The sequence below is a fragment of the Aphelocoma coerulescens genome, chromosome 22 (genome assembly GCF_041296385.1).
Source record: "Aphelocoma coerulescens isolate FSJ_1873_10779 chromosome 22, UR_Acoe_1.0, whole genome shotgun sequence".
Classification (NCBI taxonomy): Eukaryota; Metazoa; Chordata; class Aves; order Passeriformes; family Corvidae; genus Aphelocoma; species Aphelocoma coerulescens.
This window is the reverse complement of record NC_091035.1, coordinates 4,640,982-4,666,499: the sequence shown is the minus strand read 5'-3', so window position 1 is coordinate 4,666,499 and position 25,518 is coordinate 4,640,982. Positions and strand designations below refer to the sequence as shown.

The window sequence follows — 25,518 nt, the reverse complement described above, 5'->3', positions numbered from 1 at the left end:
TGACCCACTTTGGTCCTGTGTGAAGGAGGCAGAGGCAGCAGGTAGGGATGCGGTTACAGCAGTTTCCTGCAGGCTGAGGTGTGGGACGTGTGCCCTGCTCCCTGATGCCAGCTTGGCTCAGCTTTGGGGGAAACACACAAAACCCTCCCAGTGATTCCAGAACATCACACACAGCCACGCTGTCCCACAGAACTGCTCAGATCCCCACGCCCTGCAATGATAACCTGACATTTCAGCCCACTTCTCCATGTTCTCTCGTGTGCTTTTCTCTAGGGATTTACATAACCCTCTGCCAAGGAGGCAGGGACAGGAAATATTGTTCAGGAATGTGTTACCTGGATGGGCTCAGCTGATCGGGGAAGAGGTGGCACTCAGGGGCTGGGCCACTGCTTCACCAGCACAGTGACAGGGCAGCACTCTGGATACTGTGAATTGCTTTGATCTCCCAGTACAGCCAGCGATGCCCAGGAGGGAGATTCCAGGCTGGAAGCATGGAGTAGCTCGGCCTGGCTGCCTCCTGCCCAACACAAAATGAAACAGCAGCTGAGCCTTTCCCTGTCCCAGGACATCCAGCTCCCTCCCGCCTCACCCTGGATGTGGCCAGCTGTGCAGGCCGACCACATGTGATCATGGACACAACCAGCAAGCTCCAAAGGTCAGTCCTGTGCCCACAGCCCTGTCTGGGAATGTGGGATCTGCTGGGTGCCTCCAGGGCCTCGACTGGCTGCCAGTGAACAGAGTGCATGGTCAGGGCACTCCCAGCCTCAAGCATCTTAAATCCCTTCCAGACCCCTTCCACAACTCAGCCACTGGCCCTAGAGCCACAGCTAGAGGCTCCTGGAGCATCTGCACTGCCTGGGAGGCAACGGGGCACCCTGGCACCCCAAACCAGCCTTCTCGGATGTTCCATTCACCCCTGACCTCAGCACTGCACAGCCGTGCTGGAACTTTGGTGTGAGTTACAAAACCTTCCCCACCACTTCTCTTTAAAGAAAAAAAGAGACTTTGAGACTTCTCAATTACAAAATAACATTTAAAACTTGTCAGGCTTTATTAAGTGTCACACATAGCAGTGAGTTGAACAGGGGATTTTGACCCAAGTGACCTGGAAATCACTTCCAAGCATTCTGCATCTGTTCTTTCCTCGACTTGCACTTCTCCTTTCCAGTGGCAGAACTGGGATTTCCAGTCTGTTCCCATGCCCACAGGGACACCCCACACTGGCTCTGCACCACAGAAGAGGAACAGCATGACGTGAGATGTGCCAGCACAGTCCCTCCCTCCAGCACTTCAGTGTTGCTCCTTGAGTGCACTAAACCCAAACAACCCCCATGAGGACACACGGGGTTTATGGCAAGGGAGCTGAAGCTGAAAACACAGGCAGTGAGGACAAGCCCAGAGTCTTGGTTGATGGCTGCACATTGCAGCACATCTGACAAGTGTTTAAAGACTGACTGTGGCTGTAGGAGGCACCCAGAGATTGGGCCTAGTCTGGGGAACTCTGTACATAACCCCACAGGGCTCCATCCTTGGCCCAGTCCTCTTCAACATCTTCATTAAATACTGTTCCTGCTTCAAACCTCTCTCAATTTGTCCTTTGCTGAGTTGTTTGTCAGGGCTGGGCTTCTGGGGTGGCTTTTTGGTGGGTTTGATTTGATTTAACTCAGGGCTTATTGCTATTCCATTGTCAATAGTGCGTAGCAGAAAGAGCTGAGATTTAAGAGAACTGAAACTCTTTGGAACCTCAACAACAGGCTGTGTGTTGTGGCTCATGTGCTTTCACAATCCCTTTCTTTCCAGTTTTTCCAGTATGGCCTGAATTCTGTGGACGGACTCTTTCCTGGCCTGCCGGACGCTGTCCTGGCCCCCAGTCTCAATGGAATCCAGCTCCAGCAGCAGCTTGGTCAACATCTCCTCCAGGAGCCGGTAGGATTTATCTGTCTTTTTCCCTACAAATTCATCCACCTCTTCCTCCAGCTGTTCAGCCTCCCCCATCACGTGGAGGATCCTCTGAATCTCCGGCTGGATGGCTGCAGGATTTGTGGAAGGCTGCTCAGCAGGTTTGAAGCCCAGCTCCCGGCTCCCGGCCACGGGCTTCCGTGGAGCGAGGTCATAGAGCTGGGGCTGGGCACTGTACTGCACCCGGGGCTGGGACGGCGCGGGCTTGGCCATCCTGTGCTCGTTCACTGTCCCCGAGTGCCGGTGGTTGACATCAGAATAGTAACTGTGTTGGTTTGGGCTTTGCTCTGATCTGTCGTAGACAGAGTCCTGCAGTCAGAGGGAGAAAACATCTCTAAGTGCATTTCCCTTAAACCCAGAGGTTTGTGCTCTCATCCTGCACCAACAGGGGACAGGGACCTGCGCTCTGGTCCCCAGCTGTTAGAAAACAACACCCCAGCAAGGGGCACCTGTCCAGAGGAGGAGTGTGAGCCCCTGAGCATTCTTTACCCAAGAACAGGGGAGATGCTGAACAGATTTCAGCACGGTCCTGTTTGGATAGACCAGAGGATCCTTCTCTACAGGCAGCACATTCCAGAGCTGCTCCCAAGGATCAGCAGCCCCATCCCCAAGTCCCCCCATCAGGGCTGCTACTGCCTGGGGACCAAAAATGCGGAGAGTCACTTAATTCCTGATCCAACCCAGAGAAAGCCTGTCTGACCCATTTCAAGACCCGCCCCAGGGCATCTTGTCCTTCCAGTACTTGATGGAATCGCAGCCATGGATTTTAGTCTTCTGTATGCAAACAGGACCTCACCTGTCCCTGTGACTCCCAGGTGGGAGGGTGGGAAGGAGCCCCGCTGCCGGTCCAGGACGGGTGTGAATCGGAGGCGTAGAAGCTGCCGTGCCCCGAGGCCGCGGGCCAGGCGTAACGCGGCTGCACCCCATAGACAGAGGGGGGGCCCCAGGCGTCCTCCGGGGCTCTGGGCTGTGGCACAGGGCCCTGCCCCGTGACCCCTGCACTGCTGTCTCCGTATGGATACTGCGGGATCGGCATTCCCGGGGTCTGCAAGGACAGGGGGGGAACAGGCATTACAACTGGGGTCACTCCCAGCACTGCTCCCTCAGACAACCCTGGGAACTGGAGGGGGCAGCCGGGGGGGTCGGGCTCTGCTCCCAGGGAACAGGGACAGGACAAGAGGAAACGGCCTCAAGCTGTGCCAGGGGAGGTTCAGGTTGGACATCAGGAGGAACTTCTCCATGGAAAGGGTTGTAAAGCATTGGTACATAACGCCCAGGGAGGTGATGGAGTCCCCATCCCTGGAGGTGTCCAAGGAACAACTGGATGTGGCACTCAGTGCTCTGGTCTGGGTGACAAGGTGGGGATCAATCACAGGTTGGACTTGATGATCTTGGAGATCTTTTCCAACCTCGGCAATTCTGGGATTCTGTGAAGCGGCTGCAGCTCAGGCTGGCTGCCCAGTTTCTGCTTTCCTAGCCCAAAAGCTCAGGGTGTCCAGAGAACAGGGTGACCACCAGTTTTTGTAAGAGTAAGACCAGGCAGGACAAGATGCTCAAGAGCCACAGGGATCCCCTAGCTCCACCAGAGCAGGCCCCGCCGCTTGCCCCCGCCACAGCCCCAAGACCCAACATCCCAGGAACCGCACGCTCCGACCCGGGGCTGAGAGTGTCCCTTACCTGTGGCGGGGAGTAGCCGGGGACCTGCTGCCTGCGGAGCGCGGAGCCCTCGCTGGGACACTCCGGGGGGACGTAGCTCCAGGCGGGAGCGGGTGACGGGGGCCGGTAGAGACCCGTGGGCTCCGTGGGGTAGGGGCTCCGCGGGGGCCCCGAGCAGTAGAAGCCCCGTGCCTGCGGCAGGCTGGCGTAATGCGGGTATGGGGGGCTGTAGGCTCCGTTGGCGTAGGGAGAATCCATTGCCTGGGGACAAGGGAAGAGCACAGGGAAGGTGATGGGACATGGGCACAGGCAGAGCTGCTCTGGGAATGAGGACTGGCCCTTCCTGCAGCATTTAACCAGGGGGTTCCTTTGCTCTCAGCTGATCTGCCCCAGTTTTAGGCCTTCCTGGTCTAACCTGGCTGTACCAGGTCTAACACCGAGCTTAACCAGGTCTCGCTCAGCCGAGCTGGGCTCAGGGAGAGCTGTGCAGCCCCTCACAGTGAGCAGCTCCTGCAGGATTCAATGCCAGCACTGCATCACCGACCGGAGGAAGGGAAACACTCCAGAAAGTTCATTTCCCCACTCATTCTCACACAGACACGACGCAAACAGACCAGCTCTGCCCGCCAGCGTTCAGCTCCTTGAGCTGCAGGTCCTGTGCGTCTGTGTATGGAAAGTCTGCACATCCAGGATCCGCCTGAGGATTTACCTGGATCCATCCCATAATTAAAGTGTACGGAACGCGAGTTTCCGCCTAACTGCAGAGGGGATAATGAAGCACAGGATTTCAGGAGCTCAGGGAACGACTCCCTGTAGCTTCGGGCAAAGCAGTATTTTGCCCCTGAGCTGCTTCACGGAGCGCAGGCTGTACAACCTGTGTGCCGGGATCCACGGAAGAGCCGGATCAGCCCCGACATCCCGGAGGATAAACCCAACCACAGCCGTGGCCGGAGAGCAGACCCTGCTTTGGCAGGGCAGAGCCTCTCCCGTCACACCGAATTTGAAGAGTAGCCCGAGACCCAGGTGCGACAAACGCCACCGGTGAGGGATCCGGCAATGCCCAGCCGCGGGACCGTGGCCCTCCCGCTCACCAAACCGCTCCGGGACCGCTGCTTTCCCGGGATCTCTGCACTAACACACGTGCCCCAGAAACGTCCCCGTGAGCCGGCTCCGCAGGCAGCGCTTCCCCGCGGGCGGCGGTCCGCGAGCGGAGCCAGGAGAACGCGGCGGGGGCGTGGGAGGCTCCGGACAGGGGTCGGGGCTGGCGCGCCCGTTACCGGAGCAGGGCCAGGCTGAGCGGTCCCCGCCCGTCCCGCGGGGCCGTGCCCGCCCGCCCGCGTTCCCTGCGCGGCCCCGTTCCCTGCGCGGCCCCGTTACCTGCGCGGCCGCCGCGGGCGGGCGCGGGGACCCTGCGGGGCGAGGCGGGCCCGGCCCGGCCGCGCGGGGCTCCATGGCCGCCGCCAGGGCCCCGCCCCCGCCCGCTCGGCGCCCAATCGGCGGCCGCTCCCCGCCGGCGCCGGCCAATCGGCGGCGGCCCCGCGCGCACGGCTGGCGCGGCTTAAAAGGGCAGCGGCGGGTGGGCCCCGCCCGGCGCGGGCGGTTCCGGGGCGGCGGCGGCACCGGCGCATGGCGGCGCTTCCGCTGCGGGCGCGGCGGCACCATGAACTACATGCCCGGCACGGCCAGCCTCATCCAGGACATCGACAGTGAGTGCGGCCGGGCCGCTGCTCCAGTAGCGGCCCGTCCCCTCCGTGCCGTGTCGGTGCCGCCCCGCCGCGGGGTCTGGGCTCCCGCTCCCCCTGGGTCCTGCCCCGCGGTTCCCCGTGGGACGCCCGGACCCCTCTTCCCGTAGGGAGCCGCCCCCCGTGGGCTCCGGCCCCGCGTGCTGCTGCCCCGGGCGGGGGTCTCGGAGCCCCCGCGGGCCGTGGCCGACCCCCCGCTCTCCTCTCCCCGCAGAGAAGCACCTGGTGCTGCTGCGGGACGGCCGGACGCTCATCGGGTACCTGCGCAGCATCGACCAGTTCGGTACGGCCGCGCCGGGGCCTGCGGGCAGCTGGGCAGGGGGGGAGGAGGAGGAGGGACCCGCGATGTGTTTTTCGAGTGTATTCGTGCTGTGGGTTAAACATCTGCCCGTGTGTCGCATCCTCCTGGACTTGGTGCTTCACGGAGGTTTCTCCCGCACCTGGGACCTTCCCCTCCCGCGATTGCATCCAGCGCTGATGCTCTGGCGTCGCTTTTTGAGCAGAAACAGCCCGGTGATGTTCATCCTCCTTGCCCAGAACTTGCAGCGCCAACATCGCCATCCTCTCCTCTGCTCGCGTCGGCACGGGGGGCTCGGGTGGGCTCAGCGCGGGGGTCTGAGCTCACTGCCTGCCCTGCCCGGGGGGAGCTGGGGGCAGGAGCTGCTGAGCTGCAGAGAGCTGGGGACAGTGTCGGCGCCTTCAGTGACCCGGCTCGGAGCACCCACCGAGTGATGGGACCAGCACTGTCCCTGCTCTAGGGCTCTGCCTGGTGGGACAGGACACTGTTCAGCCCGAATTCACACTGGAACATCGCTGGTTTTCCGTCTCTCTCTCTTTGCTGCAGCGAACTTGGTGTTGCACCAGACTGTGGAGCGCATCCACGTGGGCAAGAAGTATGGGGACATCCCTCGGGGCATCTTCGTGGTGAGGGGCGAGAATGTGGTGCTGCTGGGGGAAATTGTAAGTGCACAGCTCCTGCTGCAGTCTGGGCCTGAGCCGGGGTGTTTGTGGTTTGTCTGCCTGTCCGCTGTGACAGGTGCCCTGCGGTCCGGGGATGCTGTGCAGAGCGGAACCAGTTGTTTCTCCTGCAGGACCTGGAGAAGGAGAGTGACACACCTCTGCAGCAGGTGTCCATCGAGGAGATCCTGGAGGAGCAGCGGGTGGAGCAGCAGGCCAAGCAGGAGTCGGAGAAGCTGAAGGTGCAGGCGCTGAAGGAGCGGGGCCTCTCCGTCCCGCGGGCGGACACGCTGGATGAGTACTGAAGCTGCTGCCCCTTTCCTGCAAGGAGCGAGGGCTGCTCCATGATCTGCCTGGGCAGGGACAGATTTCCCTGGAAAGGCGGGTTTTATTTTCAGATTGTATTTCCGTGGTGCTGGTAACTGTACACAAATCATGCCTTTAGTCTCCTTGTGAAGAAGGAGACGAGGAGGGCCCAGTGCACTGGGAGTGCAAGCGTTAGTGTTTGGGAGGCAAATCACTGCTCCTTGGGTTTGTTTGCTTTTTCCTCCTCACATGACTCTGGGTGAGAGTTTTCCTTGACGTGTAAATAAATCCTTGATCCTGACATCGATGGTTTTCCGGTATTCTGGTCCCGACAGTTCCCCTCTCTCAGGATGAGCACCCCTCAGGCCACCTCTTGTGCCCTCTGTGTGCTGTGCAGGGAGAGCTGGGACCCTTGGTTCTGCCACAGGCTTGGCTCACTCTGAGGGAATGCTGGAGCCTGTGGCAAGATCCTTCTCTCTGGGCTGGGGAGCAGAACCTGGGTACCCCCTGTACCCCAACAAAGACTACCCGTACCCCCCAGCCAGGCTGTGCCACTCCCCTGCAGCTGAACCCACTCATTACCTGCTGATAAAGAGCTGCTGCAGCTGGGGCTCCACGGAGCCTGCACCTCCTCACCTCGGTGCTCGGGGGGAGCTGCTGCAGCCGTGTGTGTCAGGTTGGAGAGTTCTGTGCCCCCGGTGTGTCCTGGCACTTCCACAGGGAGGAGAGTCCTTGGCATCGGGGCTGGCTTTGGGCAGATGCCAGGCTTCAGGAGCCTCCTGGGTGTGGGCAGGGAAGGACAAAGCTTGGCAGGGACAATCCCTGCGGAACCTCAGGCCGCTCTCCTGGGCAGTGGGGGAGTTCTCTGGGGGAAGAGTCTGTGCTGGGGGACAGAGGACAAGCCCAGCTCTGCTTGCTGGGGCTGAGCACAACTGTCCTGGAGAGCTGACAGCTGCTGTGGCCAGCACTGGCCCCCTCTCACTGGCCCAGGGACCACTTGCTTTGGGGAGAAATATTTCTGCCCCGTTGGGGTTGAGTGGGTGTTGTGGATTTGGGGGTAGCAACGGTTTAAGTAAGAAAACACAATTTCTTGTTCTAACAAAATTTAATAAAAAGCATTTATGGAGCTGGCTCCTGTGGCTAGAAAATCTGTGGCAGGAGGGGATGGCTCTTCGGGGGTATTTTTGCTGTCCCTGTTTGTTTGGGGGTGTTTTGGGGTGAAGGGCGAGCAGGGCAGCAATGCCTGTGGTGGCTGGGGGGAGGCAAGGGGCTGCCCAGCCCCAGTGGTGGGGTCCCAGCCCTCCAGCCCGGGGCTTTGGGGGGTGTAAGGACCTGGTGGGGGTCAAGACAGGGACCTATTCTTGCTGCACTTGAGCCCGTTCTCACGGCGTCAGTGTGTGACCTCTGTGGGCACCGGGGGCTGTGGTTCGTCTGCGCTCTCCAAATAGCAACAGGGGCAGCCTTGGGATGGGGGGACACCCCCCAGCCGTGCTGCAGCAGGAGGGACAGGGTCACCCCGACAGAGCCTCCCCTGCTCCCGTCACTGCCGTGGGAAATGGGCTGGGAGAGGGGAATGTTCTCGAAGGTGTCTCAGCTGGGCAGGGTGGGGGGCTCAGGGAAGCCTCGGGATTCTTGGGTCCCTCAGCCTTCAGGCCCTGGTGAATTTCCAGTGCCTTTGCTTGGCATCGTTTCAGTTTTGTGCATTTTGTACATTTGTGCATGTTGGTACTTCAAGCCCTGTTGTTTTTTAGGTGAAAAGCTGCAAATGGAGCTGTGTGGTGACTTTGTGCAGGGGCCTGGGGGGTGTCTCAGGGGGCTGTGGGGGCCCAGTTAACTGGGTGTCCCAGTTAACCAGATCCCCCTGAGGGTTCTGGGTGCCTTTTTGGGGTCTGTGTCCTGCTCTGGGGACTGGTCACCTGGAACACTTCCTCATGTGCTGTGGCACAGTGTGCCTGTGCCTGTGCTCCCTCCTGAGCAGCACTGATGGGGGGGTCGTGCCCCTCCAGCCCCCCCAGCCTGGAGCCAGAGGGGCAGCTCTGCATGGGGTGTTTTGGTTCTTCTCACAAACAACTGTGTGTCCTTGTGCTGAGGCCTTGTGCTGGGAGCGGCTGCTCCATCTGGGATAACAGTCCTGGATGCCTCGCAGCCGGGGCTCTCCGGTCCCTGGAGCTGTGTCCCTCTCGCTGGCAGGGCAGGGGGCTGTGGGGGCTGGGGGCAGTGCACAATATTGGGGTGTCTCTGGTGTCCCTGAGCACCCAGAGCTGTCAGTGCTCTGTGTGTGCTTGGCTGGAGCTCTGGGCTGGATGCTCCTGGCTGTGACTTGGGGATTTCAAACCCTCCTGGGTTTCCCTCCCCACCTGAGAGGAGGTGGGAGCAGGTGGGTGAAGCCCGGAGATGGGGAGAGCTGTGGCATGACCTGGGAAACACACTTGAGGGAGCTCAGCTGCAGAGGATTTCCCAGTAAAGTTTCCCAGTTTTGGAAAGGGACATTGCAGCTTCTGGCTTCCTCCCGGTCCCTGCAGCACCTCCATCTAATCCCACATCGCTGACCTGAGCAGGAGGTGTTTTCTGGCACACAGTGGAGAATGGCAGCCCTGACGATGGAGAGGAACGTCCTGGGGAGCAGCAGCACCATTCTGGATGGCAGGTGGGACCCAAATCATCTCGGGAAAGCTGGGGACAGGCAGGGGAAGACAGAGGGCTCCCCGGGCCGGCTGCCGGCGCAGTGAGGGGGTGACCTCCCCCTGGGCCAAGCTGTTGAAATAGGGGGGAGGAAGGTCAGGCTGCCTGCAGGAGGGTGCAGGGGCTGACGTCAAAGGAAGCAGCTGTAATTCACGGGTTCCTGGGAGTGCTGGGCTCCGGGCCGTAATTCATCCCAGAAATGTCATTTCAGCCTTGAGCGTTATCGCTGCTCCGCCGTGTCCCACTGCTCCCAGCCCTGGGGAGGATAACAGGGCCTGGGGAATAGGGGAGCTGCCTGGGGCTGCCCTCACTTCCAGTCCCAGGCTCAGCAGCTCAATGTATTTAATATTCAGCATTCTATGGGCTGTCCTGGTTCTTGTCCAGTGTTTGCAGAGGCTCAGCCTGGCTCGTTACTCCACAATGGTTGTGCTGTGAGATGGTCTCATCCATCATTATCCCTTACCATCCATTACTATCCATTTTTACCCATCAAAGGTTGAACTCGATGACCTTGGAGGTCTTTTCCATCCTCAGTGGTTGTGTGATCTGTGATTATCTGTTTTCTGTCACAGCTGATGATCCATGCTATGGGCCCCAGCTCCGTGTGCTGCGGGGTCTGTCCCTGGCAAGGCACAGCAGGAACTGGTCAGGGGAGCTCTGCCTCCCTCCTGCCCCTCGGGGCTGCAGGTGGCCGGACCGTGGCCGGGCTGTCGCCGCTGCCCTGTCCCAGCACGCTCCCGGCCCCGTGCGCACGGCGCTGACCCGCAGCCCCGGCAGATGCGTGGGGAGCCGGGTCTGGCCTTGGCCCGCGGGGCCCAGCCTGGCGTGACGGCTCTTATCTCCCGGCTGACGGGGCAGAATCCTTCAGCCCCACGTACTTAAGGCCGTGCACGGCGGGGCCGGGACAGAGCAGCGCTCGGCAGAGACGGACAGACACCTCGGCCACCACCTCGGCCACCACCGCAGCCACACCGCAGCCACCACCGCAGCCACCACTGCGGCCACCACTGCAGCCACCACCACAGCCTCCACTGCAGCCAGCGCCCAGCCCACGGCTCCGACCCTGCGTGGAGATGCTGCCAGCCACGTCCAAGCTCTGCGCCGCCATCTCCTACCGCCACCTGCGCAACATGACCGGTGAGTCCGGCTCCAGGCCGGGGCAGCCCCTGTCCGGCTGGGCCTCGGGGATTCTCTCCCTACTCTGTACTATGTTGGGTTTTGTGATTTACTGTCCCTGCAACCCCTTTTTGCCACCAGACCTGTCGCTGGGGCCTGAGGGGCTGGCTCATGTCCCTGTGACCAGCTCTGGGTGACGCTCCCTCTGGCTGTGAGGGTTTTGTACCTCTGTGATCCATTTCCATGCTCTTTCCTGGGCAACTGCACGATGCTCCTCAGTATTTTTACTGCTGTGTGGCTTGGAGCTGGAGCCAAGCTCAGGATTGTTTAGGACAATCTCTGCCAGGGCAATGCAACAGCAACCGGCTGCTCTTTGTCCCTGTAGGGACTCTGAGATGGTGACAAGAAGGGACTTTTCCATGTTGTGTGTTTAAATTGGGGAAAAGCCCATGGCAAGGCCCCGGCAGTGCGGTGCCAGTGGGTGACACGCTCTCTTCTCTCTCTCTCTTCTCAGGTCTGAGGCGACAAGCTGCAGTGGCCATCAGCCAGGAGCTGAGCAGACTCGCCTGCCGCAGCCCAGGACCCAGCACCTGGATCCACCAGGTGCGCAGGAGAAGCTCCTTGCTCAGTAAGTGACACCTGAGGGGGGCTGTTCCTTCCTGCTGTGGGGAGACCGTCACAGGCTGGGGCTCCAGAGAGTGGCCGGGGAAAGATCTGTTTGACAGTGGGCTGTGCTTCTGCTGAACCAAAGGCAGAGTGGGAACTAGGTTTAATCCCCAGCCCCTGGGCACAGAGAAGGGCATTTGGTGTAGATAAAGCTCATCTGGCACAACGCTGTTCTTGCACTCAACCCTGCCTTTGTCTGGTGCTGGCAGGCTCAAGGCTGGAGGAGAAACCCTTCAGCGAGATGGAAATGTCTTACATCAAGCAAGGAGAGGAAGCCCTGCAGAAATCCCTCAGAATCCTCGAGGACCAGGACGACTGGAAGACGGAGACGGTGGCGGTGGGTGCTCTGCCCTGTGGTGCTGCCCTGCAGCCCTCCTGTGAGCAGCTCTGGTGGTAATTTTGCCATCCCCTCTCCAGGGTAACGGAGATAAAGTGCTGAGCAAGGTGCTGCCAGACGTGGGGAAGGTGTTCCGGCTGGAGGTGGTGGTGGACCAGCCTCTGGACACGGTGTACAGAGAGCTGGTGGACAACATGGAGCAGATGGGAGACTGGAACCCCAACGTCAAAGAAGTCAGGGTAGGAAATGTGTGTCAGACCTGTCACAGCCTGTGTTTTGTCCATTTTCCTGCTGCAGATGTAGAGGGGTTTTGCAGTGTCTGTGTTGCTGCTGCAGCAGAGGCAAGTCTGGAGCAGCTTCTGTGTGACTAATTCTGCAGGAAAGGCACTTTCCTGCAAGGAGCAGCCAGTTCTGCTGTAAATTGGGGCTGATCTGGAGAAGAAATAGCCCCAAGGTACAAGGAATCAGAGAAGCAGATTTTCACCCAGGAACTGCAAACAGTTCTGCACCTGGGGGCGAGCAAGTATTTGGAATTATTGTCACTGTAAACACCAAGATTTTGTCAGACCCCGTATCTGAACACCTGGTAACCAAAGGCAGCTTTCAGCTGTGCTTGCAGTAAACACTTCAAATGGAAGTTCTAATTCTAAACTGCAGATTCTGGAGAAGATTGGGAAGGACACGGTGATCACCCATGAGAAGGCGGCCGCGACCCCCGGGAACATTGTTGGGCCCCGGGACTTTGTGAGCGTCCGGTGCTCCAAGAGACGCGGCTCCACCTGTGTCCTGGCCGGAATGTCCACGACCTACGGGGCGATGCCCGAGCAGGAGGGGTTCATCAGGTAACTCCTGCTCAGTCTGTGCAGGGAGGGAGATCCCCACAGGGCAGAAGGGTTTTACTGTGGGCTCAGAGTCGCTGGGTTTGCGTGGGCAGCAGGAGCTGCTGCGGGAACCCCAAATCCCAAAGTGAGTTTTTGAGGCTGAAAGTCCAAGGCTGGGTCTGAGCTGGGCCTCTCTCCCATGCCAGGGCTGAGAACGGTCCCACCTGCATGGTCCTGCGCCCGCTGCCTGGCAGCCCCTCCCAGACCCGGCTCACCTGGCTGCTCAGCATCGACCTCAAGGTACCTGGGGCTGGGAGGGGTCTGGGGGGAGCCAGGGGCTGTGGGGGAGGCAGATTCTGCTCACAGGCCGTGTCTGCTCCTCTCCAGGGGTGGCTGCCCAAGACCATCATCAACCAGGTCCTGTCCCAGACACAGGTGGACTTCGCCAAACACCTCCGGCAGCGCCTGGCCCGGCCAGTGCCTGTGACCTGCTGACCACGACCTGCTGACCACCCAGGGCAGGGCTTTGCTCAGGGGCAAAGTAGGGAATCTTTTCGCTTCAATTAGCCAAGGCCTTTAATAGCAGACTCCACTAATTAATACATAGTTACAATCAATAAATATAAAGGTTTATTTGTTGAAGCTCATTGTGTAAGTGCAGGAACAAAAATTTAATTCCTGCAGTTGCTTAACTGAGCACATGCTGGCCCAGTCAGCCAACTCCACCCTCCCTAATTACTTTCAGTGAATAAATAAAGCTTTAATTAGTGCTGTCTACAGTTAAAGGTCTGGGCTAATTAGTTATTAAGGAGACAGATGACTGGGAAGTTACATCCTCAGTGAGGCAAACACAGGCCTGACTGAATGTCAAATTTTACTCTCCCAAAATTCAAACACAGCACTTACTTAACCAACAATTTTGTTTCCTCTCCCCCTCAAAACAGTTCTAATTTATTTTTCCTGTACGAACACATAAGAAGTGTCAAATTATTTATTCACCCAAAGCTCTGCAACGATGATTATTAGCAGGAGGCCCCATTAACTCCTGTGCACAGATCTTCAGCTCAAAAGATCTCCAAGTGTAGCTACTCTGAGTTTAAATGTCACTTGTAACAATTTACAAGACAAGAATAAAAAGAAGAGTTAAAGCCTTTATTTTTAAACTGGTTTCCAGTCTGTGGGGAAAAAAAATACAGTTTGGACAGAAGCCCAAATTTCAGTCTTACATGCAGCCGCCTTGTTCTGACAGAGCCGTCCTGGCTGGGAGCTGTTGGTCACCATCAGCCAAACACACCTGAGCTCAGGGCTCACTGTACCTACACCTGGCAGGTCCAGCTGCACCCTGACCTGTCACAGCCCAGGAGAAGGTTCTTCAACACCCCCTTCTCCAGCGAGTGACAGTCTAATGGTACTGGGGGGGCTCCAAGAGAGGCCCCAAACTAGCACAAAACACCCCAGAACTGCCTCACAGTGGCAGGGGAGAGGGGTGTGAACACACACAAAACACCTGCCAGCCAGGGCTGCATCCGCCTCAGCCTGTTGGGTCCTTGGCTGATCACTGAGAGAGAGATGGATGTTGCTCTGCAGTAACTCCACGCTGTCGGGGGTTTATGGCTCCCAGGGCGGGCTCCTCCTGCCATCCACCTCTGTCTCCACGTGGTACAGGACATCGGCCAGCGTGTGCTCCACCACGGCCCCCCAGCCCATGTCGCTCATCTGCAGAGGGAAGCACAGTTAGCTCCACTCCTGGACAAAGAGTGACCGCACATCCCAGGGCTGTTTCCCTCCTCACAACAGTAGTATGGGGGGGAAATTCCAAGTGTTTCCTTAAACAACAATTCAGCCCCCTTACTGACAAATGAGGCCAACACAGGCAACAGTCTGTCAAGAGGAACGAGATAACAGCACCTATTATTTAATTAAAATTTAATGATTTATTGAGATATCTGTCCTTACATATTTTTAAACACAATCCTTTTGGCTACACTATCCAGGCACTGAGACTGAAGGACAGGTACAGGTGTGGTATGAATCACACCAAAACATCTTTGATTTAAACAATGGGGCTCTCAAATGGGGGGGGGGAGCTTCAGTTTTACTTACAGGATGGTAAGTGATGTCTCTCGGTGGATACTTGAAATACGGCCCAAAGTTTATAGAAACCTGTGGAACATGCATTTTCATTACATCTAAAAAGCCAGGAAAATTTCTTTAGTCCTCCGTCCTTGTCCCTTCCTACTCCTGAGCCTACCCACACCTTGTGCAAGCCCACAGGAACAAACACTGCTGATGTTCCTTCAGCAATTTGATAATCCCATTACACATATGAACAGCAACGTTGTTCCAGAGCCACTAAAATAATTCCCATCTTTCCTTTTCACTTGGCACACTCCCAGAGTGCCCACACTTTGTGCATTACTGAAATTGATGTATCTAGGAATTCTCTTTCAAAGACCCCTCACTTACCGTGCAGCCTTTGTACAAAGAAATAGCAGGAAAATAAACCCCCTCAAAGATGTCCTTAAAGGCAACTCCTTGGCTGACACCATTCTTGAAGAATATGATCTGAAAAACGAAGGGTTTTCCCACTGATGGTGGCTGTCAGGACACAGCAGCCCTGACAAGATTAATCTCTGCTCCCTTTCATTCGAGCCAGGCACATGCTGAAGTGACAGCAACAACTCACCTGGCTTCCAGGGGCTTGCTTTAGGCTCTTCTCTGCTTTGTCCACAAAATCCTTCTCTTCGAAGTACAAGTAGCTTTTGAATTTGATCAAAGCCTGAAATAGCAGCAAACGACATCAGAAACAAGTCCAAAAAACTGTTACCTGTCACCTGCCCTGCTCAGGAACAGGCGTGCCTGGTGTCAGAGTACCTGTGAGGAGCCATTCCTACAGCTCAAAGGTTAGAGAGCCAGGAGGGGAAGGTGAAAGGAGATGTGGGCAATCTCATCCAGGAGGATTTTGCTTTCTTGAGACCAACACTTTGGACCTCTCCCCTATGAACCACAGAGGTACCCAGAGGCAGGGTGGGAAGGATGCACGGACAGGGGTGCGAGTGAGGCCACAGCAACTTGTTTTCCAGTTCTCCACCTGCCAATGCTTAATCCAACAGTGAACTCGCACCTCACCTTGTCTTTGTAGGTGTCAGGCAGGGATTTGGCTGTCTCAGTATCCTCTGGAAGGCTGATGTAAAATCCCAGGACATCGCCCTGTCCGTAGCCAGAGGAATAGTGTTTCCCTATGGACTGGTGAAACTTGGTTCCCTTTTTGCTGCGCCAGGAGTAACTGAACTTGTCGTATCCCAGAGGGGCCTGGAGGTTCCCTGCGGAGACAAACACTTTGTCATGAACACATGGAGTGTAGCAGGAGCACCTGCTAAGAAATATTTTGTAAAATTATTTACCCAAGGGCTGTGACCAGCCTAATCTGGCAGCTGTGTCTGGAGGCATCTCATCCATGGAGATTTCGAAGTACCAGGCTCCTTTCCGCACGCCGTGTGAGGCTCTCACCATGGAATAGCCCTTCTCGCCAATAACAGTCAGTCTGTCGTCAGAGATCTTCAGCTGGGGAGCTGCAGGGGAGCACACAAGCACTTATTTTTGGTTTCTAACGTGGTGATGTCAAAAGGCAAGCGACCACGCAGAGGTGGATTTAACCTCTGCACCTCTGAGAGCAGTGGCACCTGGAACATCACTGACTGGTAACAAGAGCTTGCCCAGATGCCTCTGCAAGGAAACACAACCTGGACAGATTCACGAGCTCTGTACCTCGGTCATGCAGGGCCAGGAGCACTCGTTCATACAGGCAGGCTCTGTACAGATCCCCAGGAATGGGTTTTCCTGCCCAACAGTCCAGCTCCAGCTTTTCTGGGTCGGGTGCGTGGGGGTCGGGCTCGGCCAGGATGTAGCGATACCCGTCCTTGTTGAAGGGGTGCTCCAGAGGGTACCCGTGGGGGGGCAGGCGCTGAGCCGAAAACAACGGGTCACTGAAACACAGAAACTCCACGCTGGCATCTCCCAGGTGCTGTCACAGGTCACCCCAGGACACCCCTGCAGAGCTGTCCCTGTGCTCAGGGGCTGCACACCTGTGCCTGTGTGAAACGAGCACACACTTATCCACTGCAAATCATTTACAGCCTGTGGCTCATCAGTGACATCACAGGGCTCTGGAGTGACCCCAGACACCCACCCAGGGCAGAGGCAGCTGGGAGGCAGCTTAAAGTACCACAAGTGCCACTGTCCCCGACTGCTGGCCATCCCTGCCTCCATCCCTGTGCCCATCCCTGCACCCTCATGGCGCCTCTGCTCTCACCTCCGCGTTTTCTTGGCTGTTCCTGTGGTCCCTCCGTCCTGCTGCTTGCGCTTGGCTCCTCGGCCCTTCCCGCTGCCCCCAGCAGCCATTCCCCCTGGACACACAAACCAGGCACAGTAAGGAGCTGCTCGGCAGCGCCCGCACGCACGGAATCTCCAGGGAGAGAGGGGCAGAGCAGCCAAACCAAAATCAGCTCGTGGGCTCAGGTGCCTTTGTCCACAGTTAACGTGAACCAGGCTTCACTGCCAACAAGCACAGCAAAATCCACAACTTTCATTTGCCAGCTGGCTTCTGGTCAGCTTTTGAGGCGTCTAAATTTGGAGCAGAAGCTAAAGGAGATTGAGCAGCAAAACAAGCTCAACCTGAGCTTTTCAGGTGAGAATTAAGAATCTTTTCTGTCATCAGAAGATTTACAGGCAACAGCAATGGGATCCATTTCAGGGGCATTATTATTATTATTCATGGAGATTCCAGTTACAGCTCAAATCTATTTCTGCAGAAGCAGCAGAAACCCACCCTACAGCACAGCCACCAACCCAGTGACCCTGTGCTGGAGGAACACTGACACCAACCAGCAATAAGCACTTAATGTTCAATTTCCATCTACAAAATAAAATACACCTAAGTTGAGGGAAAATGAAAAGCAAGAGGTGTTTCTCTTCAGTACTACTAAAGCCAGTTCCATGATTGAACAGCAAATCAGTCTGAACTCAGCACTCAGTTATAAAACTGTAGTACAGGAAAAGCTACATGTCAAATCAAACTAATATTGGCACGTTTTAATAAATTAAATCATATATGCAATTTATCATCCTGCTATTTCCAAAGATATCGCTGCTGATTTGTAAGGAAAATGATGGAAATGTCATGTACTGTAGATAAACACCTTCACGAACCGCATTCGTGTGGTAACTAAAAATCCAGTCAGCTCTTCCATTACCAGCATTCCCTTACAGTGTAAGGGATCCAAACCATCCAGGGAATACCATATTCTGCACAAACATGACCTGATCCAGCTGCACTCACTGATTTCAGTGCAGACAAACATTCAGGCTCTCCGGTTTGTCAACAGTTACTTGCCCAAACCATTGCACTGTAAATTTCAGAGCAATTATTCAAGCATTAAAACTACATCAGGTCAACTGATGCAGAATAAAAATAAACATAAGTGTAAAATAAATAAATAAAACCTGTACACCAGTCAAGTAGGGCAGAATATGGCAATTAAAAGCTTCTAACTACCAAAGATTAAAGAATGGAATTGCTGGTTTGTATTGAAATCCAACTGCAATCACATCAGGGCACACTTTCATTTTTGATTGACTTTGGCTTCTAAGAGAATCGAGCAAAAAAAGCTTTGCAAACAGCAATACTTAAGTTTTAGAAGCTGAAAGGTAAATATTCACCTCCCAGAGAGGCTCCACCTGCAAGAACAGAAGTGGCACCACATGTTTGTCAGTGTCCCAGAAATTAAATAGAAAAAAACCAGTGCATGACATGGAAACAACACACCTCAGATATCTATAACCTGCTTTAAAAAGCCCCAAATAACTCCTGTCTGTACTACTGGGATGTGCTTAATAAAGATTATTAATATATAAACCCATTAGCAGTTCATTTACTGCAGCAAGGTTGCCCTGAGTACTCTCATCAAGATGGGAAAGCTGACAGCACAGAAGTCATCCGCAGAAAGGAACAGCAAAACACAAGCAGTGAACACAGGGAATTAAACATACACATGTATGTTTAATATACATATAAAATATACATATTTATACTTCCTCCAGCTACTTTCAACTCTTAGAGGGAGAGCAACAGGAAATCTGAATAACTCAAGGAGATAAATTAAAACCATTCTAGGAGAAAAGTGACAAGCTCAGCTTTCAGTGAGCATCTCGATTTATCTGGTCGCCGCAAAGAAACGGCTGAACCTTCCCAAGAAGTGAAGTTAATCTTTCTATAAAAATGCACAGTGAGACTGTTCTGAGCACAAGCACAAGCTCAGTTCACACGACAGTTTAACTGCAGAGATGCCCAGAGGACGGGGAAATGCATCTTAGTCCCAAATACCCAAACCCCTCCCGAGTAAAGAACTTGCCATTTAAGCTTCCACTTGTGGACACGGCGTTGTTCTGCTTCTGGTTGTCATAGGCTGGACCAATATTGGCAAGATCCTGCAAGAGATCAAATAATCTGCTGTACAGACTTGGTCAAAGGGACCACTCTGAGCCTGGGCAGGGCACTCCAGGTGCTGGAGCTCCCATCCACTGCTGGCACAACACAGGCTCGTGGCAGAGATCTGCCCATCGACTGAGCAGAAAGGTACCAGGACCCCCCACCCCTCCTCTCAGCTCCCCGCCTTCCTCCTGTCTCTCATTACATACCTGGTCTAGAAGCCCAAACTTGGGGTAATCTTCCTCTGGGTCTTTACTGCCTGGGTCTGGATGCTCTTTCACCAGGAACACATCTCTTTCTTTACACTAAAGCAAAGCAGTTTTAGTTACACAGGGTAATATCATAACAAATTCATTAGCAAGTGTTTAAGCCCCAGTAGTTCCTACTATGTGTTAGGTACATCAGCTGCCTAAGAAGCACCAGCATCTTCACCCTGTAGCTCCAAGCCCAGCCCTCAGCACACACCAACATCAGAAAACCAAAATTTGCAGGAATTCTTTCACAGATTTACCCTCAATTCTTACCATGGTTTTGACAATATTATTGGGCCAAGTCATTTTCCCAGGCCTCTGCCGTGTTGTCATACACTCCCAGTATTTATCAATGAACGGGATAATATCCTGTAAGAACAGAAAACATTTCTGTGAGCTGCTCCTCACTGACACCAGCCCTGACGTGAGCCCAAGGCAGTTCACAACAGCCAAACCTTATCCTTGGAGAACATCGTTTTGGGGTGCTCATCTTGCGTCCTCGACTGCCACGTGAGGTTGGCCAGAGCACTAAGGCACATTTCCTTGAGATCTGAGAAACAAAACACCCCAGGGCTACAATTACACTTGGTGGGAAGATCAGACACCCATGTACACAGTGATCACCCCAAGTAACTGCAAAACCTCCTAAACTCTGTGCTGACCCAGGCCTCGCTGAACCATTTACACTACTTTCATAAATTAGTAGCAAAACATTTTTAGAAGAAGCCACACATGGTTATTAATATGGGATTTTGGGTCATACTCCAAAAGCCTCAGCAGAACCCACCCACCGACTTCAGACAAAACCAAACCTCCAGGTTGACCTTGCACAAAACATCTCCCAACGTCCTTTTCCCAAACTCACTCGCTTGTTTCCTCAGGAAGTAGGTGTTCCCACTGTGGTGGCACACGTTGCAGTGGAAGCTGTAGTTGGTCATGAAGGGCAGACAAGACCTGGGAAAAAGCAGCTTCGTTAAGAAACTAATTATTCCAGGTTAAAACCCAATTATTCCTTCCCCTCCTAAAACCGCAAACATCTTAGAGGCTCAGTGGTGTTTCATGGGAGTGCTTTTACAACAGACAAAGCTTTATTTACACAACACACCAGTTCCCAAGTGTTCAAGGACATAGACAGGGCCTTGGTCCTTGGGAACTCAGACTCCAAACACTCCACTTTTGCTACCAAAGCCCCATGCTGGCCCAGCTCACGTACGTGGTGTCGATGCCGAAGGTGTCAGCTGTGAACCACTTGGTGCAGATGCCACACTGCAGCTCGATCTCGCCAAGCTGCCGCACGTTCTCCTCGTCCCCCGAGCCCCCCTGGACATCCATGGCTTCGGCGCCGTCCCCGGCAGCATCCTGGAACCGGAGCAGAGCCAGGAATCAAACAGCGCCCGGGGCAGACAGCACAGCGGCTTTGGGCAGGAATCTGCCACGACAGGAGTTTAGAGGGAATAAATCCATTCCCCTAATCCACGGCCGCACTGCGAGCAGGCTGGAGCTGTTTTGTACACTCAGTTCGTGAGGATGAGCCGCACGGGTGAAGATTTAACCTCCAAAACAATCCTTTAAGGAACCAATGCCGGCGCTAGGGGATGCTACCCTTCGGGCTGAGCCAGCCCCCTCCGTGCCCACAGCACCTACCAGGGGCTCCTTCCCGTTGGCCGACTCGGTCTCCAGGGCCGCGCTGACATCGACCATGGCGGCGTCCCCCCTGCCGGGGCAGAGCGGTCAGAGCGGAGCGCCCACCCCCGACCCCGCACCGCGGGGCACAGACCGGACCCGGGGCCTGGCCCCCGGTGTCGCCCCCCGACACCCCCGGGGAGGGCCGGGACCCCCATCCCCGTTCCCATGGCAACGGGGCCAGGTCCCGCGGAGCCCTTACGGTACGGGGGGGTACGGGGGTCCCTCGGGCCCGCCCAGGGAGGGACATACCCGGTCTCGGCGTCCGTAGCGGGCGGCTCTGGCGGGGCCGGGGGCTCCGGGGCCGGGGGAGGCTCCGGGGGGGGCTCGGCGCCCTCAGCCGCCGCCGCCGCCGCCATGTTCGCCCGCCACCCCGCTCCCGCGAGAGGCGCGCGCGGCTCTCGCGAGACTCAGCGCTTGGAAGGGCGGCGGGCCCGGGGCGCCCCAGCGCGGCCGAGCGAGCGGCGCCCCCTGCCGACGGCCGCCGGGAGCCGTGACGTCACCCTGCACGGCCGTGACGTCACCCCGCCACCGTCTGGGCGCGAGGTGCGGGGCTGAGAGCGGGGGAATAAACCGGGAGCGGCCCCCAGGTTCCCGGTGCCCCGCGGGAGGACTGAGCACGTTTCCCCCCGGAACGGACGAGTGTCGCCTCTCCGGGAGGGTGGCGAGGGGTAGGACCCCCGTTGGCACCCCCACCCCGGAGAGATTGGGGCTCACGGGTGCCCCAGGTGCTGCTCCCTTCTCCAAGGAGCAGGGCAGGATGGACTGGGGTGGGGATGTGCCTGCGTCACTCGTCCCCAGGGGTCCCGGGCCGTGTCCTCGCACAGCGCGGGGGTGGCCGCCCCCCACCCCCAGCCACAGGGACGGAGGGAGATGGGGACGGGGAGAAAGAGAAGAACTGGAGGAATGCAGGGATGAGGCAGGGATGGATGGAAGGATGGGTGAGGCTGGAGGCAGCGGGGGAAGGATGGGGAGAAGGAGAGAGGGAGAAAAGAGTAGGGCGAGGGACGAGGGAGATGGAACCGGGGAGGGATGGCCGGGAGGTAGATGGGGTGGAGGGGAGGGAGGATAGAGATAGGGACGGAGGGACGGGAAGAGGGACGGGGAGAAGAGGGGAGGGGGCTGTCGGGGAGGGGGGTGCCGGGCCGCCCGGGGCGGCGCTCGGGGCCGCTGTACAAATAGGGCGGCCGCGGGTGGCCCGGGCAGACATGCGGGTCCCGCTCCGCTCCGCGCTCGCGCTCTGCGCCCTCGCCCTGCTCCGCCTGGGCTGCGCACCGACCCGGGCGCTCACCTGGGCACCGACCGGAGCATCCACCCGGGCGCTCACCTGGGCACCGACCCGCGCCCCGGCCCGCGCCCCGCCGCGCTGCCCCCCGCTGATGCTGCAGCTGCTCCGCGCCCCTCCCGCCCCGCTCCGCGCCGCCGCCGCCGCCGCTCTCAGCCTCTCCCCACACGGTGAGTGGGGCCGCGGCCCCGGGCATCCCTATCCTGGGACCGGCACCGTCCCCGGGACTCGCAGTGTCCCCGAGCATCCCTGTCCTGGGACCCGCACTGTTTCCCGCACCGTTTCCAGGACCGGCGCCGCTCCCGGGCATCTCTGTCGTGGGACCGGCACTGTCCCTGGGTCCCTTACGGTTCCCGGGCAACCCTGTCCCCGGGATCAGCACCGTCCCTCTTCCCGGGACTGCCACTGTCCCCGAGCCTCCCTGTCCTGGGACCAGCACCATCCCCGGGACCTGCACCGTCCCCATGCATGCCTGTCCAGGGATCCCCGCTGTCCCGAGCATCCCCGTTCCCAGGACCAACCCCCTTCCCAGGACCAGCCCTGCCTGAGGCTCTCGCTGGCTCTCAGGTGGATCCAGCAGCTTTCTCCCGCCCCTCGGGTTCCCACGGCAGGGATGGTTCCCTGGCAGTACGCGAGGGCACCGTCTCCCCCAGCTCTGGCACCCCTGGCACCATGTCCCCTCACCCTGCCCTTGGCTTTCAGGCTCCCTGCAGAACGGCTCCCGCTGGGCGCTCTCCTTCGACATGTCCTCCCTCTCCAGAAGCCAGGAGGTGAGTCTGGCTCAGCTCCGCGTCCGCCTGCCTGGCCCCTCCCGTGCCCACAACGTCTCCCTGGACATCTACCACAGCCAGCGGCGCAGGTGCCGGGGAGATGGGACCTGTGCCCACCAGCTCTTCCTGGGCACCGTGGCTGGCAGCCCCTCTGCCACCCAGGCCTCCTGGAAAGTCTTTGAGGTCACCAACCTGCTCCGGTCCTGGCTCCATCAAGCCGTGGTCGCTGGGCACCACAGTCCCACGGGAAGGGAGCAGTGGGAGGTGAGAGGGTCGGCTGCCCCGGCCACCACTGTCCCGAGGGACACCGGCCACGGGGACCCAGCCCTGCCCCAGGATGTGGCAGATAGAGTCCTGCTGCTCGTCTTCTCCAAAGACAAGTCTCCAGGAGACCACAGCCTCATCAGGACCGCGGAGACCTCCAAGTACATCATGCGTGACAGCTCGCAGGGCGCGGGGACGCGCCGGCACCGCAGGAACAGGATGGAGAAGCAGAGGATCAAAGTGAGCGACGCTGCCGCGGCCACCGCGCGGGAGCAGGGCAGGGCCCTGTGCAGGCGGGTGGACATGGTGGTGGACTTCGAGCAGACGGGCTGGGGCAGCTGGATTGTCTACCCCAAGAAGTACAACGCCTACCGCTGCGAAGGGCTGTGCCCCTCGCCCGTGGACGAGACCTTCAAGCCCACCAACCACGCGTACATACAGGTAAGAGGGGGTGGCTGCCCCTGCATCCCCCGTGCCCCCCACGCCCCCAGGCCCTGCCCGCAGCAGGGGGATGTTCTGCCCTTCCCGTGTCTCCCACAGAGTTTGCTGCAGCTCTACAAGCCCAACCAGGTGCCGTGTCCTGCCTGCTCCCCGGTCAAGATGAGTCCCCTCTCCATGCTCTACTACGAGAAGGGCGAGATCGTCGTCCGTCACCACGAGGACATGATCATCGAGGAGTGTGGCTGCAACTGAGGCCACCTCGTAGCCTGCATGAAGGTGCACATCTCTGCCCAAAAGTGCCCAAAGGACCACGACCACTGCACAGACCAGGGCATCTCTGAAGCCCACACACCCGTGGGTTGGCAAACCCTTGGCTAGACCTGGGGCGGAGTGGGGTGCCCGGCAGTTCTGCATCACTGCGTGGCCACAGTGCCTGGCTGGATCCAGGCTCTGTGTGGAAAAGGCCACCAGCCACCTCCCTGTGGCCCCAGGGGCAGCTCTGTTGTGGTGGGTGCCCCGCACTGTGTTCACCAGGGATCTGCGGCGCTGGCGGCCGCTGTGTCTGGGACAGAAGCAGGAGCTGAGGAGCAGGAGCAGGACTGGAGCTCAGCAGCATCGCTCCCTGCCACGACACGGCCCAGGCAATGCCGCTTTTCCCAGCCTCAGGAATCACCAGTGGCCACAGGTTCTCAGGACCCTGCAGCTGCAGTGTCTGGCCGTGCTGAGCATCCACACCACTGGGATTTTCAATCTCCCCGGGGGTTTAGGCATTTCTCCGAAGAATTTTATTATATTTCTATTAAAACAATCAGATTTCTATTACAACTTAGACAAGTGAGTGTATTACCCAATGTCCAGAGCCCCAGCTGGCAGATCTAGGTGGGCAGCTGTTACAGACAAGTAACCACAGCTCTGCTCAAGCCTTTTCCTCCCCTTGCTGGATGAGGTGGTAGCGAAAAGGTCACAGCTGTACAGTTCATCAATAAATTATATATATGATAAAATTGCCCGTTGGATTCTGCTGATTTTTGCTGCTGATGGTCTGCCAGGGTGAGTCTCCCCTTCTCTCTGTTCCATCTGTTGCATCCAGAGCTTCTCCCTGCTCTGGCTGCAGCCTGCTCCGAGAGCAGGTGGGCTCTGGCTGCTCCTGAAACTACCAGAGCAACGGGGTCCCTCCAACAGTGCAAAAGATGCTCGAAAGCTCCAAAGCTCATGTGAGATAAGAACGAAGCTGTTCCCACCCTTGTGAGGGGTTGCTCAAGAGCAAGGGAGGCACCTGCAGGCGTGGAACGGAGGCTAAAGGGATTTTCCTCCTTTTTTACCCCTCGGAGATAAGGGAAGGGCCATGCCCTGTCAGAACAGTGAATTCCAAGCCAACTCCTCTGGGTCACCCATCCGGAGGAGTGATGGGGGCGATGCCCGGGGTCTTGAGTGCCCCGGGGTGACCGTGTCCTCCCTCACGGCAGCGCTGGGGAGGGGCTGCTCCTCCTGCATCAGTCCCCGCGTTTGACCGAGCTGTCCCCGCTGCAGCCCCGGCCGTAGGTCTGGGATCCCCCAGGTTCACAGCTGCCCCCACGGGTGGGGACACGACACACGCGTGGGGACCCACTGGTGGCCCCCACGCAGCAGAGGGGACGGGCTGAACCTCAAGCGTCGGGGCTGGCGGCGGGTGGCCCCGGTGGCTGCGCAGGACGGGACGGGGGCCACCTCCACCCCGCCCCTCCTGGGACCAGCGGCCCCGACTCCACATCCCAGGCCAGCCTGATTATCCCCAATCCACATCCCGGCCGGCGGGTAAACAAAGCGTGTCTGGTGTTCCCCAGCAGCCCCTCCCCGGGGCCGCTTACATATTCCAACAGCTTTCACACTGGGACCATCCCGTCATTAGAGGGTCATTTGCAGGAGCTGTCAAGGGTGGGCCGGGGGCGCGGGGCTGACCCCCGGCAGGAGGCAAAGGCAGGCAGGAACCTGCACATTTGTGCTCTGCGTGATGTAAAATTACATTATTTTGCCTCTTTCTCCACAGTTTTGCTACTCCTGCTCAAAAACGGTTCCAAAGCAGGAGGATTCACTCCCCCAGCGCCCACGCTGGACC

The 25,518-nt window shown here is 57.7% G+C and overlaps 5 protein-coding genes across 8 annotated transcripts; 3 read left to right on the top strand and 2 right to left on the bottom strand.

Moving 5' to 3' along the window:
- Nucleotides 1–1,019: 1,019 nt before the first annotated feature.
- BAG4 (BAG cochaperone 4) lies at nt 1,020–7,738 on the bottom strand. 3 transcript variants are annotated; one of them, XM_069035671.1, is made up of 4 exons: nt 7,203–7,738; nt 3,637–3,876; nt 2,756–3,004; nt 1,020–2,268 (listed from the first exon to the last, which is right to left on the bottom strand). In XM_069035671.1, exons 2-4 carry the CDS (start codon nt 3,871–3,873, stop codon nt 1,780–1,782), a joined length of 975 nt encoding a protein of 324 aa, XP_068891772.1. In that variant the 5' UTR covers nt 3,874–3,876; nt 7,203–7,738; the 3' UTR covers nt 1,020–1,779. The 3 variants fall into 3 exon arrangements, with proteins under 3 accessions (XP_068891772.1, XP_068891770.1, XP_068891771.1); XM_069035669.1 differs by lacking the exon at nt 7,203–7,738 and adding an exon at nt 4,993–5,073; XM_069035670.1 differs by lacking the exon at nt 7,203–7,738 and adding an exon at nt 4,490–4,976.
- LSM1 (LSM1 homolog, mRNA degradation associated) lies at nt 5,192–6,921 on the top strand. The gene is made up of 4 exons (XM_069035672.1): nt 5,192–5,321; nt 5,572–5,640; nt 6,202–6,317; nt 6,449–6,921. Exons 1-4 carry the CDS (start codon nt 5,276–5,278, stop codon nt 6,617–6,619), a joined length of 402 nt encoding a protein of 133 aa, XP_068891773.1. The 5' UTR covers nt 5,192–5,275; the 3' UTR covers nt 6,620–6,921.
- A 2,462-nt stretch (nt 7,739–10,200) lies between the features above and the next one.
- On the top strand, nt 10,201–13,405 carry STAR (steroidogenic acute regulatory protein). The gene is made up of 7 exons (XM_069035376.1): nt 10,201–10,439; nt 10,933–11,046; nt 11,294–11,421; nt 11,502–11,660; nt 12,079–12,263; nt 12,449–12,542; nt 12,630–13,405. The coding sequence occupies exons 1-7, from the start codon at nt 10,376–10,378 to the stop codon at nt 12,735–12,737; spliced, it is 852 nt and encodes a 283-aa protein (XP_068891477.1). The 5' UTR covers nt 10,201–10,375; the 3' UTR covers nt 12,738–13,405.
- Nucleotides 13,374–21,036, bottom strand: ASH2L (ASH2 like, histone lysine methyltransferase complex subunit). Of its 2 annotated transcripts, XM_069035374.1 has the most exons (17): nt 20,916–21,036; nt 20,625–20,694; nt 20,194–20,339; nt 19,846–19,934; nt 19,436–19,530; nt 19,254–19,349; nt 18,939–19,034; nt 18,653–18,728; nt 17,961–17,978; nt 16,555–16,648; nt 16,011–16,228; nt 15,647–15,814; nt 15,372–15,565; nt 14,929–15,021; nt 14,709–14,807; nt 14,346–14,405; nt 13,374–13,958 (listed from the first exon to the last, which is right to left on the bottom strand). In XM_069035374.1, exons 1-17 carry the CDS (start codon nt 21,020–21,022, stop codon nt 13,851–13,853), a joined length of 1,827 nt encoding a protein of 608 aa, XP_068891475.1. In that variant the 5' UTR covers nt 21,023–21,036; the 3' UTR covers nt 13,374–13,850. The 2 variants fall into 2 exon arrangements, with proteins under 2 accessions (XP_068891475.1, XP_068891476.1); XM_069035375.1 differs by lacking the exon at nt 17,961–17,978.
- Nucleotides 21,037–21,871: 835 nt separating this feature from the next.
- NODAL (nodal growth differentiation factor) lies at nt 21,872–23,675 on the top strand. The gene is made up of 3 exons (XM_069035595.1): nt 21,872–22,118; nt 22,651–23,423; nt 23,523–23,675. Exons 1-3 carry the CDS (start codon nt 21,872–21,874, stop codon nt 23,673–23,675), a joined length of 1,173 nt encoding a protein of 390 aa, XP_068891696.1.
- The last annotated feature ends 1,843 nt before the right edge of the window (nt 23,676–25,518 follow it).

What these genes read in the sequence shown, in the direction of transcription:
- NODAL (XM_069035595.1), top strand. Translation starts at nt 21,872, where the DNA reads ATGCGGGTCCCGCTCCGCTCCGCGCTCGCGCTCTGCGCCCTCGCCCTG. An exon ending in TCTCAGCCTCTCCCCACACG is followed by an intron (nt 22,119 to 22,650) that starts GTGAGTGGGGCC and finishes CTTGGCTTTCAG; the next exon opens with GCTCCCTGCAGAACGGCTCC. An exon ending in CCAACCACGCGTACATACAG is followed by an intron (nt 23,424 to 23,522) that starts GTAAGAGGGGGT and finishes TGTCTCCCACAG; the next exon opens with AGTTTGCTGCAGCTCTACAA.
- BAG4 (XM_069035669.1), bottom strand. Translation starts at nt 5,067, where the DNA reads ATGGAGCCCCGCGCGGCCGGGCCGGGCCCGCCTCGCCCCGCAGGGTCC. An exon ending in CCGGCTACTCCCCGCCACAG is followed by an intron (nt 3,005 to 3,636) that starts GTAAGGGACACT and finishes CTGTCCTTGCAG; the next exon opens with ACCCCGGGAATGCCGATCCC. An exon ending in CCTGGGAGTCACAGGGACAG is followed by an intron (nt 2,269 to 2,755) that starts GTGAGGTCCTGT and finishes CTCTGACTGCAG; the next exon opens with GACTCTGTCTACGACAGATC.
- LSM1 (XM_069035672.1), top strand. Translation starts at nt 5,276, where the DNA reads ATGAACTACATGCCCGGCACGGCCAGCCTCATCCAGGACATCGACA. An exon ending in CCTCATCCAGGACATCGACA is followed by an intron (nt 5,322 to 5,571) that starts GTGAGTGCGGCC and finishes CTCTCCCCGCAG; the next exon opens with AGAAGCACCTGGTGCTGCTG. An exon ending in TGGTGCTGCTGGGGGAAATT is followed by an intron (nt 6,318 to 6,448) that starts GTAAGTGCACAG and finishes TTTCTCCTGCAG; the next exon opens with GACCTGGAGAAGGAGAGTGA.
- STAR (XM_069035376.1), top strand. Translation starts at nt 10,376, where the DNA reads ATGCTGCCAGCCACGTCCAAGCTCTGCGCCGCCATCTCCTACCGCCAC. An exon ending in CCACCTGCGCAACATGACCG is followed by an intron (nt 10,440 to 10,932) that starts GTGAGTCCGGCT and finishes CTCTCTTCTCAG; the next exon opens with GTCTGAGGCGACAAGCTGCA. An exon ending in GAGCAGGAGGGGTTCATCAG is followed by an intron (nt 12,264 to 12,448) that starts GTAACTCCTGCT and finishes CTCCCATGCCAG; the next exon opens with GGCTGAGAACGGTCCCACCT.
- ASH2L (XM_069035374.1), bottom strand. Translation starts at nt 21,022, where the DNA reads ATGGCGGCGGCGGCGGCGGCTGAGGGCGCCGAGCCCCCCCCGGAGCCT. An exon ending in CCAACGGGAAGGAGCCCCTG is followed by an intron (nt 20,340 to 20,624) that starts GTAGGTGCTGTG and finishes CTCCGGTTCCAG; the next exon opens with GATGCTGCCGGGGACGGCGC. An exon ending in CTTCCTGAGGAAACAAGCGA is followed by an intron (nt 19,531 to 19,845) that starts GTGAGTTTGGGA and finishes TTTGTTTCTCAG; the next exon opens with ATCTCAAGGAAATGTGCCTT.